This window comes from Saccopteryx leptura, chromosome 1 (genome assembly GCF_036850995.1).
Source record: "Saccopteryx leptura isolate mSacLep1 chromosome 1, mSacLep1_pri_phased_curated, whole genome shotgun sequence".
Lineage (NCBI taxonomy): Eukaryota > Metazoa > Chordata > Mammalia > Chiroptera > Emballonuridae > Saccopteryx > Saccopteryx leptura.
The window spans coordinates 281,968,221-281,982,445 of NC_089503.1; the positions used below are offsets into that span (position 1 = coordinate 281,968,221).

At 36.0% G+C, this 14,225-nt stretch overlaps 1 protein-coding gene across 1 annotated transcript in view; it reads right to left on the minus strand.

Moving 5' to 3' along the window:
* Positions 1 to 14,225, minus strand: part of PIK3C2G (phosphatidylinositol-4-phosphate 3-kinase catalytic subunit type 2 gamma) — a 326,837-nt gene that overhangs the window by 196,926 nt on the left and 115,686 nt on the right. Inside the window, 2 exon segments of the mRNA XM_066360246.1 lie at positions 3,435 to 3,529; positions 8,599 to 8,692. Of these exon segments, the coding sequence (XP_066216343.1) occupies positions 3,435 to 3,529; positions 8,599 to 8,692 (189 nt within the window).

A 14,225-nucleotide genomic window follows, 5' to 3' on the forward strand; every position in this document is an offset into this window, starting at 1 on the left:
CAGTGTTAAGGTAGTGTGACATGTTGTCTGATATAGATGACATAGAGTATATTCTAAGATGCACCATGGGAGCAATGATCAACCTGGATAGTGGCTGGGTCAGGGAAAGCTTGCTACATGAAATGACATCACAGCCAGTCTAATCAGGGACCTTTATCAAATCCTTTTCTTGCTATATTATTTCCTATGATTGCCATAATAAATAACCACAAAAGTGGCTTAAACAACAGAAATGTTTTCTCACAGTTCTGGAGACCAGAAGTCTGAAATCAAGATAGAACTGCATTCCCTCCCCAGGCTCCAGGGAAGACTCCCTCTTTGCCTCTCTACTCCTGGTGGCTCCGGACACTCCTTGGCTTCTGAAGCATCACTCCAATCATTGCCTCTACCTGCACATGGCCCTTTCTGTGTGTGTGTGTGTGTGTGTGTGTGTGTGTGTGTGTGTCTTCTGTTCATTACAAGGGCACTTTTCAGTAGATTTAGGACCCACCTCAGTAATCTAGGTTAATCTAATCTCAAGATCTTTAATTTAATTATATCTTCAAAAACCTTTTTTCCTTAAGGTCATATTCACAGTTTTTTGGAGTTAGGATGCAGATGTCATTTTTGCAGCCCCCATTAAACCCAATATCTCACTGTCAGTTAAATTGCTCTTCATCTCAAATGAAAAAGGGCATTGAGTTTAAGTTTCTATAATTAATTGTTATATGATTAATTGTTACATAACAGGATAGGGGCCTCCTACGCATGAACCCAAAATGTTATGATTTCCAAATATAGCCACCTTTTAGAATGACAACTGGGACTGGGGATGTTTATATCTTCCAAATCCAAAACTTGTTATTAAATCGCTTTACATGAAAAATAGAGGTTCCTCATCCTACATTCACCCTTTCAGTGGGAGAGACCTGTGGTAACACCAAGTCAATTTTCCTTTTCAGGAAGATTACACACAGTGAGGCTGAACAGTTCAGATGGTTTGCTGTCCACACCTATTTATTCATAATTCCATATGCAGTGAGGCATCCTTCTGACCAGTGGCAGTGGTAGTAGTGGATATGGGAAGAGTTATTTAGAAGATACAGAGTTACGGGCCTTGGTAAGTAATTGGGCGTGTTAGTGAGAAACAGGGCAGATCCAGAGAGAAATCCTGACCCAAGGAAGCAGTAGCTCATCCAAGTGAAAAAGAAAAATCATTAAACTAGTGGCTGATATATCTCCATATCATTAAATTATTGTTCTACAGCAGGGGTCGGAAAACTTTTTGGCTGAGAGATCCATGAATGCCACATATTTTAAAATGTAATTCCATGAGAGCCATACAACCACCCATGTACGTTACACATTATCCAATAAAAATTTGGTGTTGTCCCAGTGGACAGCTGTGATTGGCTCCAGCCATTCACAACCATGAACATGAGCAGTAGGAAATGAATGGATTGTAATACGTGAGAATGTTTTATATTTTTAACGTTATTCTTTTTTTTTATTAAAGATTTGTCTGCGAGCCAGATGCAGCCATCAAAAGAGCCACATCTGGCTCGCGAGCCATAGGTTCCCAACCCCTGTTCTAGAGCACTGCTTTTCTTTAATTAAAGAAAGATACATTGAGAATTTGTAAGTGTATCAGGCAGGGACTGAGCTGCATCTTTAAAATTTTAGCTGTACTTTCTACATTTCTACACACAAATACTCCCTAAATGTGGTACTAATTTTAATTTCGTATATTTACCTGACTCTTAAATTTTTATTTAAGTTTTAAAAGATATAGTGACTTTAAAATCTCCTTCTATTTTCCATTTCCATATTCTTACAAATTAAGCATTCAGAAACAAGCAGCTCATTTATAATTTATATTCTTTTCTATTCCTTCCATCTTACTCTCTTCTGAAATCAGTGAGAGTAGAAATAGGATTTGTCATTAGTCTTCCTCTTTTTCACAAGGGTGAAAATTATACTTAGGAAGACTTTCTCCCCAGCTTCTTTGGAAACAGTGACATAATTGTGAACTTGCAACTATGACATTGATTTACAACTTTGCACTTGTTGCCTTTCAAGTGACTCAACTTTTCACACAATTTTAGCAGGTAAAGAACCTAGCAAGGTGGCAGTAATATTATATAAAATTAATGTGTTTGTATAAGTCCTTAATATTTTAATCTGTTTTTAAGATGTGTTTTTAAAAATTATACCTTTATATATTTTTATATAACATTTTCATGCAAATATTTAAATCATGATTGTTATCTGGTCATGTTACTTTGTGTAATGTGCTTTTATTTTAATGAACACTGGTTAAAAAAATGAAGAGTAAACTTAGGAGAAGTAAACATTGTGTTTAAAGGAGCTCAACTTGAATATTATAGCAGAACATCACTAAATACATTCACATAATTTCCTTTAGCATCATCGTAGCTTACAGAAAAACTGAAGAGAATAAGACTACATTCAGAGCTTGATAAGAGAGTCTATTCAGTGAAGGACTCACTGCTAGTAAATGTATCTGGTGCTTCATTATATACTGACACACTAGAGAAAAATGTTCTGTGTTTCATATTAAGCATTTCAAATAAAAATGAACCAAACATGCTGCCTGACAATTCCTTATTAACCCTACTTTGCTTAGAAATACCTGAGTCATTTTCATGGAAAGAGTGATGCCAATTGAGTAATGTTTTTTTGAAGCAGGAAAACATGATACTCAAAAGTGATATCAAGTTCCCTTTAATTAGTTAAAGTTCTTCACTTGAAGCCAGCAATTGATGCCTCTCACACATATTGTGAGGTCAAAAGATAGATCTAATTTTATCCTTAGGTCACTAAAATTTGTAAATATTAAATTTTTTTTGCTATGAAATTGCATCTACAAAGTTACTAATAAAAGAAAGGTAGGAACAACAGCATCCAATGAACATCATATTCAATAAAACAAAGAGTAGATGACACTGGGAGAAATTTTGATATCTCTAAAGTAAGTCTATTTCTCCAATAATAATATTCTAAATTTATGCTTGGGGAAAAGTTTAGTGACCTAGAAATTTTCATATAAAGCATATGTTCAGTTTCAGATCCACTGTTTATAACTACTGTTGTATAGAAATTACTTTTAAAACACACATTATTCTACAACATCCAATCTTATGGCTATATTTCATCTTGAAATCTTCAATTAACAGATATGATCACATTGAGCCTTTGTGATTTAAAGCTATCTAAAAGATATCATTCAGATTTGAAATTCATATTGGATGTAAATAGTAGCAAGAGTACAAAAGGAAGATTTTGAAGATGACAGTTAAATTATACCCATAAATAAAAATAACCTTGACAGAGACTCAAATTTGGCTGAATTTTAAGTGCTTTATATCAATTACAAGGTAAAGGAAACTTCTACTTCTTAAAAAGGCATGCTATCCACTCTTGGATGATATTACCAGTGAAGATGGTGGGCAATCTGGATGCTCCGCAGTGAGCTGTGTAACAGGAGTTGCACCGAAGGACTTTCAAGGTGCCATTCAAACTTGATGGCCTGAAGTAAGAGATAGAATTACCTTACTCTTTTTTTTCCTCAGTAATAAAATTGTAGCAGAATACAGAAGGAATTAAGCAGCTTGAGCAAAGATCAAGGAAAATGTCATAAGCATTTTAACAAAATGTTAATAATATATTTTGATAGCTTTAACTGCTGGTGTTTAACTAATAACAGAGCACACACAGATCACAGTGTTGGTTTGTGCAGTCTTGTTTCCTTTCCATCATAACCCACACATTCCTCGATTTTTTCCCTCATCTCTCCTAAGATGTGAAAGACTGTCTTAAGGTTTTCTAGAATACCCAACCTGGTGGAAAACAGACAGCTGTGGCAAACTCTGCTACTCATAAAGCACTAACTCAGACCTCCACCTGCACTGTTCAGGGGCTTCCCCATCACCAGTTGGTACTTGGGCCTCCATTATCACCCCAATAATCTGAATATGTTATAAAAATGAAAACTAGATTCTGTTTATAAAAGTGCTCATTCCTGTTTGAGAGACAAAGCTTCTATCTTTGGTTGCTCAATGAGCCATTTAAGGCACACACACACACACACACACACTTTCAGAGTTTAAGAAAGTTTTTTGTATCGCAGTACAGAAAAGAGAAAAACATTGGAACATCATTCATTTACACACACACCTGAAGAAACACCTCAATATGCTAACCAACCTCAAAGATGAGAACTTTCATGAATTTCTAAGCTATGAGGGTGCTAAAGATGATTTCAACATATTTGCATAAACTCTTGCAGCTGTCTGAATGCATAACAGCTATAACACTGGAGAACAGATTTATTTTCATTTTCAGTTGCATGAGGTTTTAGAACTGTTTCTCTATATTTCTGCATCGTTGATTCCAAATCTGACATCAGCTTTTTGGTGCATGCTCTAGTTTTTATGCAATTTTAATTTTTTTGGTTATACTTAATGGCATTGGTTTTTCAATTAGAGTTAAAGGGCAATGACTCTTAGATTGAACATAACCACAAGGCAATTAATGTTTTACAAACATCACATTTACATAATTGTAGTTGTTTTTAAATGTAAAAAATTATCTGATAAAAACACCCTCTTATTTTAAGATTGAATCATGGCTTCTTTGAGTAGGCATAAATGTAAAAATAGTCCTGACACCTTCTGTTATATATGTGGCTATTACACACTTCAACGTCAAAGGCGCAATATTTCATCATTTGTAATACGTGCATATATTGCCTATTTTTAAGTTCCCCTTGGCGATCAAGACAAGAATTGGGCTTCTCATATTGTGTGTCATGATTATGAGGAAATGATTTGTGACTGGGCAAAAGAAAAACGCAAAGGAATGCCTTTTGGTATTCCCATGGTTTGGTGTGAACCTAAGGACCACAGCAGTGACTGTTATTTCTGTCTGATCCATGCAAAGGGCATTGGCAAGAAAAAAAGCATATGATCGCATATCCTAATATTCTTTCAGAAATACGACCTATTCCACACTCTGAGACACTCCCAGTTCCAGTTTTCAATAGTTTTATTTCTTCTAAGGACAAAGAAAGTGAACATGGTGATCAAGTGTATTTTGATAAGATGCATGAGGAAATGGTTGTAGAATCTGAAGGGTCTTCTTCTGATGCCAAGCAGTCATTAACCCCTCAGCAGTTTAGCCAACCCGAATTGAATGACGTAGTAAGAGATTTAGGCCTATCAAAGAAAGCAGCTGGGTTATTAGCCTCCAGGCTTCAAGAAAAGAATGTAGTTCACTGGTCAGCTAAGTGTCTCATTTCAGGAAGCGTGAACAAATTTTTGTGGACATTTTTTCCGAAGACAAACACTTTGTTTACTGTCATGATATCAGTAGTCTTCTCAGCCAGCTAGGTGTTACCACATACAGTCCAACTGAATGGTGGCTGTTTCTTGACAGCTCTAAATGGAGTCTGAAATGTGCTCTCCTACACAATGGTAATGTTTATGCAGTGGTTCCAATTGGTTATTCAACTCATCTGTGAGAAGATTATAATGACATAAAAATTGTTCTCATCTTTCTGAAGTATGAGAAGCATAACTGGATCATTTGTGTGGTTCTTAAAATGATAAATTTTATGCTAGGACAACAGAGAGGTTTCATGAAGTATCCTTGCTTTCTGTGTTTGTGGGACAGCGAGCTCGGGAGAAACACTGGAAACAGAAGGAGTGGCCGAAATGTGAAGCTCTGGAAGTAGGGATGCAAAATATTGTGAATGAACCTGTAGTTAATCGAGACAGGATCATTTTTCCCTCACTTCACATCAAACTTGGCTTAATGAAGCAGTTTGTTCAGGCTTTGAATAGAGAAAGTGAATGCTTTCAACATTCTATTTCTGCTTTTCCTGCCTTGTCTTTCGAGAAGATAAAAGCAGGTGTATTTGATGGACCTCAAATTCGAACCTCATATGGGATGAAGAATTTGCCAGGAAGATGAATAAGGAGGAGAAAGCAGAATGGAGTCTTTTGTGGCAGTTACAAAGAACTTCCTTGGCAACAAAAAAGCAGAAAACTATGAACTTCTGGTTCAAAGGATACTGTTGGCTTTCTGCGACATTGGATATAACATGAGAGTTAAGATTCACCTCCTGAACAGTCACCTTGATAATTTTCCCCCAAATCTTGGAGCTGTTAGTGATGAGCAGACTACTGCTGGAGCATCAAACGAGATTGTCCTCAACAAGTACACAAACGCAAGAGCTACAAATGCAAATTTTTGCCTGAATAGAATTTAAATAAGTTTTGTGCAAATTTTATGATTAAAATAAGTGTTTTAATATGTTCTATTTCAAAATTCTAGACAAATTCTGATGCACTCATATCTTTTAGTGTTTAGTGTATTTACTGCATTATATGAATTATTATATTTTCACAAAGATGATGCCCAAGAAGACATTCTACTTCATTACGTTAAACTAAATGTTGAAAATTTTATAGTAAGATGAAAACATAAAATCTTGAATTGCAAAAAAACTGTAGCTTAGAGAAAAACTAATGTCAGATTTGAGATCAGCATGCTTGAATTAGGTAAGAACAAGTGTTTTTGTGGATGCAACTAAAATTTTATTCCCCAGTGTAATGTTTGTTGTCTTAAATGGCAGCTATGACCTTTTACTTACTTGTTAATACTGGGCTAAACTATGGGTTGTGTTAATGCCCTAATAGTGAGCACATCCTATCAGCATATGAGCAGAAGAGATGTCTCAGAATGTATTTTCATGCTTCTGTTTTTAGCTTTCTCTTTAGGCTTCCCCATTGTTTCTTCTTGAACTCAATAGTTACTTGTTGATCTTGAATTACCTTCTTTGCTTCCAAACACCCTGGATGACTCTCTCTACTGATACAATTTCCCCTTAAATCCTGCCTCATCTTCTAGGATATAGGTGACTTTTCTGATGCATATCATATTATTATGAACCTATCTTCATGGTTATGGCTATGATTTGTGCTTTGTAGTAACCACTGAGTCTAACTTATTTGACTCCTAGCTTTGAACCATAACTTCTATTTTCATTATGATAGTAGAATCTTTTATTATTGCTTCAACATAGCTTGTATACTTCTAATAAGATAATACATGAAATAACATGCTTTCAGAAAATAATCAACAGATATAATTTTTTTGTGTCTTGGAAAGTTTTAAAGTTAAGTTAGAGCACAGAAGTTTAAGGACAAACTCCACAACAAATGTTTTTAAAATTCTTCCCAGTTTTGATTTACAATATAGTCACATTATATACATCTTTTCCATCTCAAAACATTTAAAAATATTCATTTTTAATTAGGAAATACTTGCATCTGTGCCTAATTTTATTTTTGTGTATTTCCTATGCAGGATTCTGTGTGTACTCATCTTAATAATTTGGATTTGCAAATATATGGCTCTCAGTGATAATCCTGGTACCAAGGGTGTTAACTCCAAATGGGGTTTACAAATGTATTTAATCTAAATGTTTTTAAAAAACATACTTTTTTGAATTGGTTAGATATAACATGTTGCCCACATTCAGGGACCATAAGATGAATAGTATTTCTGCAAAGTGAATTAGTCTTTATTTTCATTACACTGTCCCGGCAAGTCTAAGAAAGTAATGACTATAAAAATTGATATAAGTGACTATATAATATAGCTATTTTAAAACCAGCTCTCTATGTGGTCTTCAGAGGAGTTTATATTCTGTTTACAAAGTAATAAGGCTTTTTAGTCTAATACTCTAGGCTTCCTCATCAGGTTCAGTTTCCTATATAAATGTTTTAAAACTGAGACATGTGGCATTTAAAACAGCTTGTAACTACAACCTGGCTTTTAAAATAAGAAAACACCCGAGTTTAAAAAAGAGGCAAAATACATAAAGATCACTATTTTAGACCATTTCAGCACTTAGTATTTGGTCAACTTGGAAACAAATGTCATTTGTAGTTTGGCTCTTTGGTCATTTACATGGTAATTTGTAAAACATATAATTGTTTATATTTCAAAACATTCAAATCAAATCAGTCTTAGCTCATATTTCTAGGTAAATTTATATTATTTTCAAAAATACTCCAACATTTTGATATTTGATTCTGTCACTAAAATATACTGATACTAGAATTTAGAAACTATCTCATAATACTATTTTAATAAAATTTACAATCAATTTAGAATACTGTAAGGGAAAGGGAAAAAATGCATAAATTATGAAGACCTGGCAAGCAAAAGGTTATTTTTTATATAATACATATTAGGTTAATTTTTTTGTTTTGTTTTATGTAGTTAGGTAAAAAGATTTTATTACAAGCATTACTAATTCTTCCCAGTTCTAATTAATAAGTGAAGTTGCTTTTTAAAAAATTTTTCTATTTGGCTCTTATACACCTTTTTGTAGCAGTACCAATTTTGGCTAGAGAACTAGCCATAATTCAACCTTACCCACGTTGACATATAAGCTATAATTTGGCCATTGGCTGGCCAAATTGCAATATCATTTTAAGCAGTCAATACTGTTGATTCATTGGAAACTTCTACAGAGAATTATTTGTTAAAATCCTGGAATCCCTTGGCAACCCTGCAGTTCCTTACCTGAACTAGCTGTGGGAGATAATCCAGTAGTTCATCATTTGAGAGGTTATCTAATTGTTGAACTGCCACTTGATAAATTTCTTCATCTGGAAAACTAATACAAAGCAAATATAACTACTAAGCAGTTGATGGTAGAAAATAATACATGAGCAATGTCGGGGAAACAGAGAATAAATTCCATCCTCAGCGCATAAAATAAAATAATAAACACACAGTCAATTAAGATGATCATTAGTACCAAATAATAATTATTTTTCTATATTCTGTACTCTCATGTGAATTGCAGTAAAAAGTTCTTCTGACTAGATTTTGAAAAGTTGGCTTTAGTCAGATCTTTGCTAGCTTTCTTGTCAATATAATGGATGATAGGTGTCTAAAATATTTTTAAAAACAGTATAATAACCTTTGCTTATATTTAATCATGTATTTATTAAATAAATTATTACCAGCTGGATACCAGCTGTTTTATATGATTAGAAATGAAATCTATGTCTTGGTTGTGTAGCATAGTTTCATCCTCTGGACACAGCAATATTGAGGATTTGATTTCCGTCAGGGCACACACAAGAAAAAAACCAATGCATGCATTAATAACTGGAACAACAAATTCATGTCTCTCCCTCTCTCTCTCTAAAATCAATCAATAAATTTTTAAAACTGGAATATATTTTTGAATGAGTTTGGCCAGATCAAATTAAAATTAAAAATTTAAAGTATTTTATACAAATAAAAATAATTTAATAAGTCTAAATCTTACTAGACTAAGTTCTGAGGGAAACTGTGCTCTACTTATTTTGATACTGCACATGCCTGTTCTAAGATTTAGCACTCATTAGAAACTTAATAAACTTGTGTTACTAAAGTGAGTTTATGACAGTATTTAACATTTGATACCTTATTCCAAAGACAATTTATCCACAAATGGGATACTCAGGTTGCCATTATCTTGTTCCATCAGAAGACTTAGATTCAATGACCTCCGAGCCCTCTAAGTGCAGACAGAGAGCTTTTGGCCTCCACACTGTTTTGACATGATTTTGTCACACTGCTTCAACATGATTAAATAGAAATCGAGCTTTTGTTAGAACAACTAATTTTAAATAAAAAAAGTTTTCAGAAAAAATAGTTATAATTTAATACTTGAGGCTGGAAGACAAGATGGCGCTGGAGTAGGCGGACATACCAACATCCACCTCCCAGAACCAAAGAGGATTACAGAATAATTTTAAAAACTATCCTCTGGAAAAAGCAACTTTGGACTAAACTAAGAGGACTCTTCAACTAAGGAACACTGAAGAAACCACACCAAGACTGGTAGGAAAAGCAGAAATGCAGGGAGGGCTGCCCAGCTCCCCGAAGCGAATGGCAGCTGGGAGAGACTCACATGTTGGGAAGTGAGTTTAGCAGAGAAGGGAGGGTCTTGAGCCCTGGAACAAAGCCCCAGCCTGCAGCCCCAGAGCCCAGAAGAGGTGTAAGGACAGTATTTAGCTGGAAACAAGTCAGGATAATGTTTGTGAGAAAGAGACTGATTTCTCAGACCCAGGATTCTTCTTAAAGGGACCGCACAGAAAACCTCTCTCACAACCACTCACCTGGGGCTCTTGGGAATGGGGAGAGAGAAGAATACCAGAGTAGCAGGAAGAGACTGTAATCTAGGAGGCACAGGGAGAAAGATTTTGGGAGACAGACACCCTAACCCCTGGGATGAGTCACTCCCCAAATCTGAAGTGAATATTTCCCCCGGAAACAGCAATACCAGCAAAGGGAAGCAGGAGAACAGCCAAACAAGCTCCCGCATGGCACTCAGAGCAGAGTCGCTTTGAAGGAGGGAGCTTTCAGGTCTACAGTATTGAGTGTTAGGGTCTAAACTGCAGCGCCCACACCCCACATGGCTGAGGGCTCGCCTGAGGGCGGGCAGCAATGGGACGTGGAGGAGTGGTTCTGTTGCAGGGGCAGAAGCCTGCTGGATGCCAGTGGGCTCACGTGTGAGCTCAGTCTTACCCAGCTCAGGAGGAGGGGGCATGCAAAAGTGGTATAATCCAGCCTGCGGGAGAAGGGCGGGAACCCTGGAATGGGTGGAGACTTGCCTTTGAGCAAGGGCGCAGGAACACAGCTTTGCCCTGCCCGTGGAAGGTGTGTGGCCTGACTTGGGAGCCGGCTTCTCCCACAGGAGTGGAGCCAAAAGCCCAGAACAGGTGGAGTCCTGCTACTGAGCGTGGGCACGCAGTTTGCCTGGCCTGTGGAGCCAGGGCTTGCAGCCATCCCATGAGTTGGCTCCTCCTGCAAGGGTGGGTCAAAAGCCCAGGAAACAGGCAGAGAACCACAGTTGAGCAAAGGTGCTGCCACTGACCTCAGGGCCAAGCATAACGCCACACACGAGGGTGGGGCAAAAGCCAAGGCCACCAAGGTTTGAGCACCTGAGCACATGATCACAGCTCTCCTGTGAAGGAGAGGTGGAAATTACAGCAATAGCCCCAGTGGGCAGGCACTGGTAAAGCCAAACCCAAAAGCCCTAGGCAGCAACAGAAGAGGGGGTGGCGGGCCTGCAGACAAACCATACCTAGGGAACAGAGGCCATACCCAGTGGACTCCAGTCTCCAAAACCTTCCTTTACACAGAGAAAATGCAAAGGCAAAGAAATGAAACACAAATGAACCAAGAGCAATCCCCAGAAAAAAACCTAAATGAATCAGATATAACCAAATTACCAGATGCAGAGTTTAAAATAACGATTGTTAGGATGCTCAAAGACATTAGAACAACAATACTTGGTCATTACAAACACCTGAATAAAGAGATAGATTTATTTAGCATATAAAAAAGGACATTGAAATAATAAAAAGGAATCAGTCAGAAATGACAAATACAATATCTGAAATAAAGAACACAATGGAAGAAATTAAAAGCAGGATGGATGAAGTGGAGAATCGAATCAGCAAGTTAGAGGACACGATAAATAAAGGCACAGAACCAGAGCAGAAAAAGAAAAGAGACTCAAAAAGTCTGAGGAAACTCTAAGAGAGCTCTGTGACAACATGAAGAGAAATAACATCCGCATCATAGGGGTTCCTGAAGAAGAAGAGAAAGAACGAGGGATAGAGGCTTTGTTCAAGCATATCATAGCTAAAAACTTCCCTCAATTAAGGCAGGAAAACATCTCACATGTTTAGGAATCACAGAGAACTCCATTAAGGAGAAACCCAAAGAAATCAACACCAAGACACATCATAATTAAAATACCAAAGCTAAGTGATAAAGAGAAAATATTAAAAGCTGCTAGACAAAAAAAGACTATCACCTACAAAGGAACACCCATAAGGATGACTTCTGACTTCTCAACAGAAACACTTGAGGCCAGAAGAGAATGGCAAGAAATATTCAAAGTAATGCAGAACAAGAACCTACAACGAAGACTACTTTATCCAGCAAGGCTATCATTTAAAATTGAAGGAGAAATAAAAAGCTTTCCAGACAAAAAAAAAACTTAAGGAATTCACTACAACCAAACAAAGGCTGCAAGAAATGCTAAGCGACCTGTTGTGAACAGATCAAAGGAGAAAAGAGAATATAGAAAAAGAGGAATACAGTTTTCAAGAATAAAATGGCCACAAACAATTACATATCAATAATAACCTTAAATGTAAATGGATTAACTGATCCGATCAAAAGACATAGGATAGCTGTGTGGATAAGAAAACAGGACCTATACATATGCTGTCTACAAGAGACACACCTTAAATCAAAAGATGCACACAGACTGAAGATAAAAGGATGGAAAAAATATTTCACGCAAATGGAAATGAATAAAAAGCTAGGGTAGCAATATTTATATCAGAAAAAATGGACTTTAAAACAAAGACTATAGTTAGAGATAGAGAAGGTCACTACATAATGATAAAGGGAGCAATCCAAAAGGAAGATATAACTGTTATAAATATCTATGCACCTAATATAGGAGCACCTAAATATATAAAGCAGACTTTGATGGATTTAAAGGACGAGATCAACAGCAATAATATAATAGTAGGGGATTTCAATACCCCATTAACATCATTAGATAGATCCTCAAAAAAGAAAATTAATAAAGAAACAGCAGACTGAAAGGACATATTATATCAAATCGATTTAATAGATATCTTTAGAAGCTTTCACCCTAAAACAGCAGAATATACATTCTTTTCAAGTGCTCATGGTACATTCTCTAGAATAGATCACATGTTATGGCACAAAAGCGGACTCAACAAATTAAAGAAGATTGAAATCATATCGAACACTTTCTCTGATCACAACGGCATGAAACTAGAAATCAACCATAACAGAAGCACTGAAAAAATACTCAAACACTTGGAAACTAAATAGCTTGTTATTAAATAACGAATGGGTAAACAATGAGATCAAAGAAGAAATTAAAAAATTCCTAGAAACAAATGATAATGAGCATACATCAACTCAGAATTTATGGGACACAGCAAAAGCAGTCCTGAGAGGGAAGTATATAGCATTACAGGCATACCTCAAGAAGCTAAAAAAGCTCAAATAAACAACTTGGCCCTACTTCTAAAAGAACTAGAAAAATAACAGCAAGTAAAGTCCAGAGCTAGTAGAAGGAAGAAAATAATAAAGATCAGAGCAGAAATAAATGACATAGAGGCTAAAGAAACAATACAGAGGATCAGTGAAACCAGGAGCTGGTTCTTTGAAAAGATAAACAAGATTGATGAACCCTTAACCAGACTCACTGAGAATAAAAGAGAGAGGATTCAAATAAATAAAAATTAGAAACGAGAGTGGAGAAATAAAAACTGACACAACAGAAATACAAAATATTGTAAGAAAATACTATGAAGAACTGTACGCCAAAAAACTAGACAACCTAGATGAAATGGACAAATTCCTTGAAACATATAATCTTCCAAAAATTAATCTAGAAGAATCAGAAAACCTAAACACACTGATTACAACAAATGAGATTGAAACAGTTATCAAAAAACTCCCAAAAAAGAAAAGTCCAGGGCCTGATGGCTTCACAAGTGAATTCTCTCAAATATTCAAAGAACTAACTCCTATCCTTCTCAAGCTATTTCAAAAAATTCAAGAGGAAGGAAGACTTCCAAACTCCTTTTATGAGGCGAGCATAATTCTGATTCCAAAACCAGGCAAAGACAACACAAAGAAAGAAAATTATAGGCCAATATCCCTGATGAATTTAGATGCAAAAATCCTCAACAAAATATTAGCAAACCGGATCCAGCAATATATGAAAAAAATCATACACCATGATCAAGTGGGATTTATTCTTGGGAGGCAAGGCTGGTACAATATTTGCAAATCAATCAATGTGATTCATCACATAAACAAAAGGAAGGAAAAAAACCACATGATAATTTCAATAGATGCAGAAAAAGCATTTGATAAAATCCAGCACCCATTCATGATTAAAACTCTCAGCAAAGTGGGAATACAGGGAACATACCTCAACATGATAAAGGCCATCTATGACAATCCCACAGCCAATATCATGCTCAATGGGCAAAAATTAAAAGCAATCCCCTTAAGATCAGGAACAAGGCAGGGGTGCCCTCTTTCACCACTCTTATTCAACATAGTTCTGGAAGTCCTAGCCACAG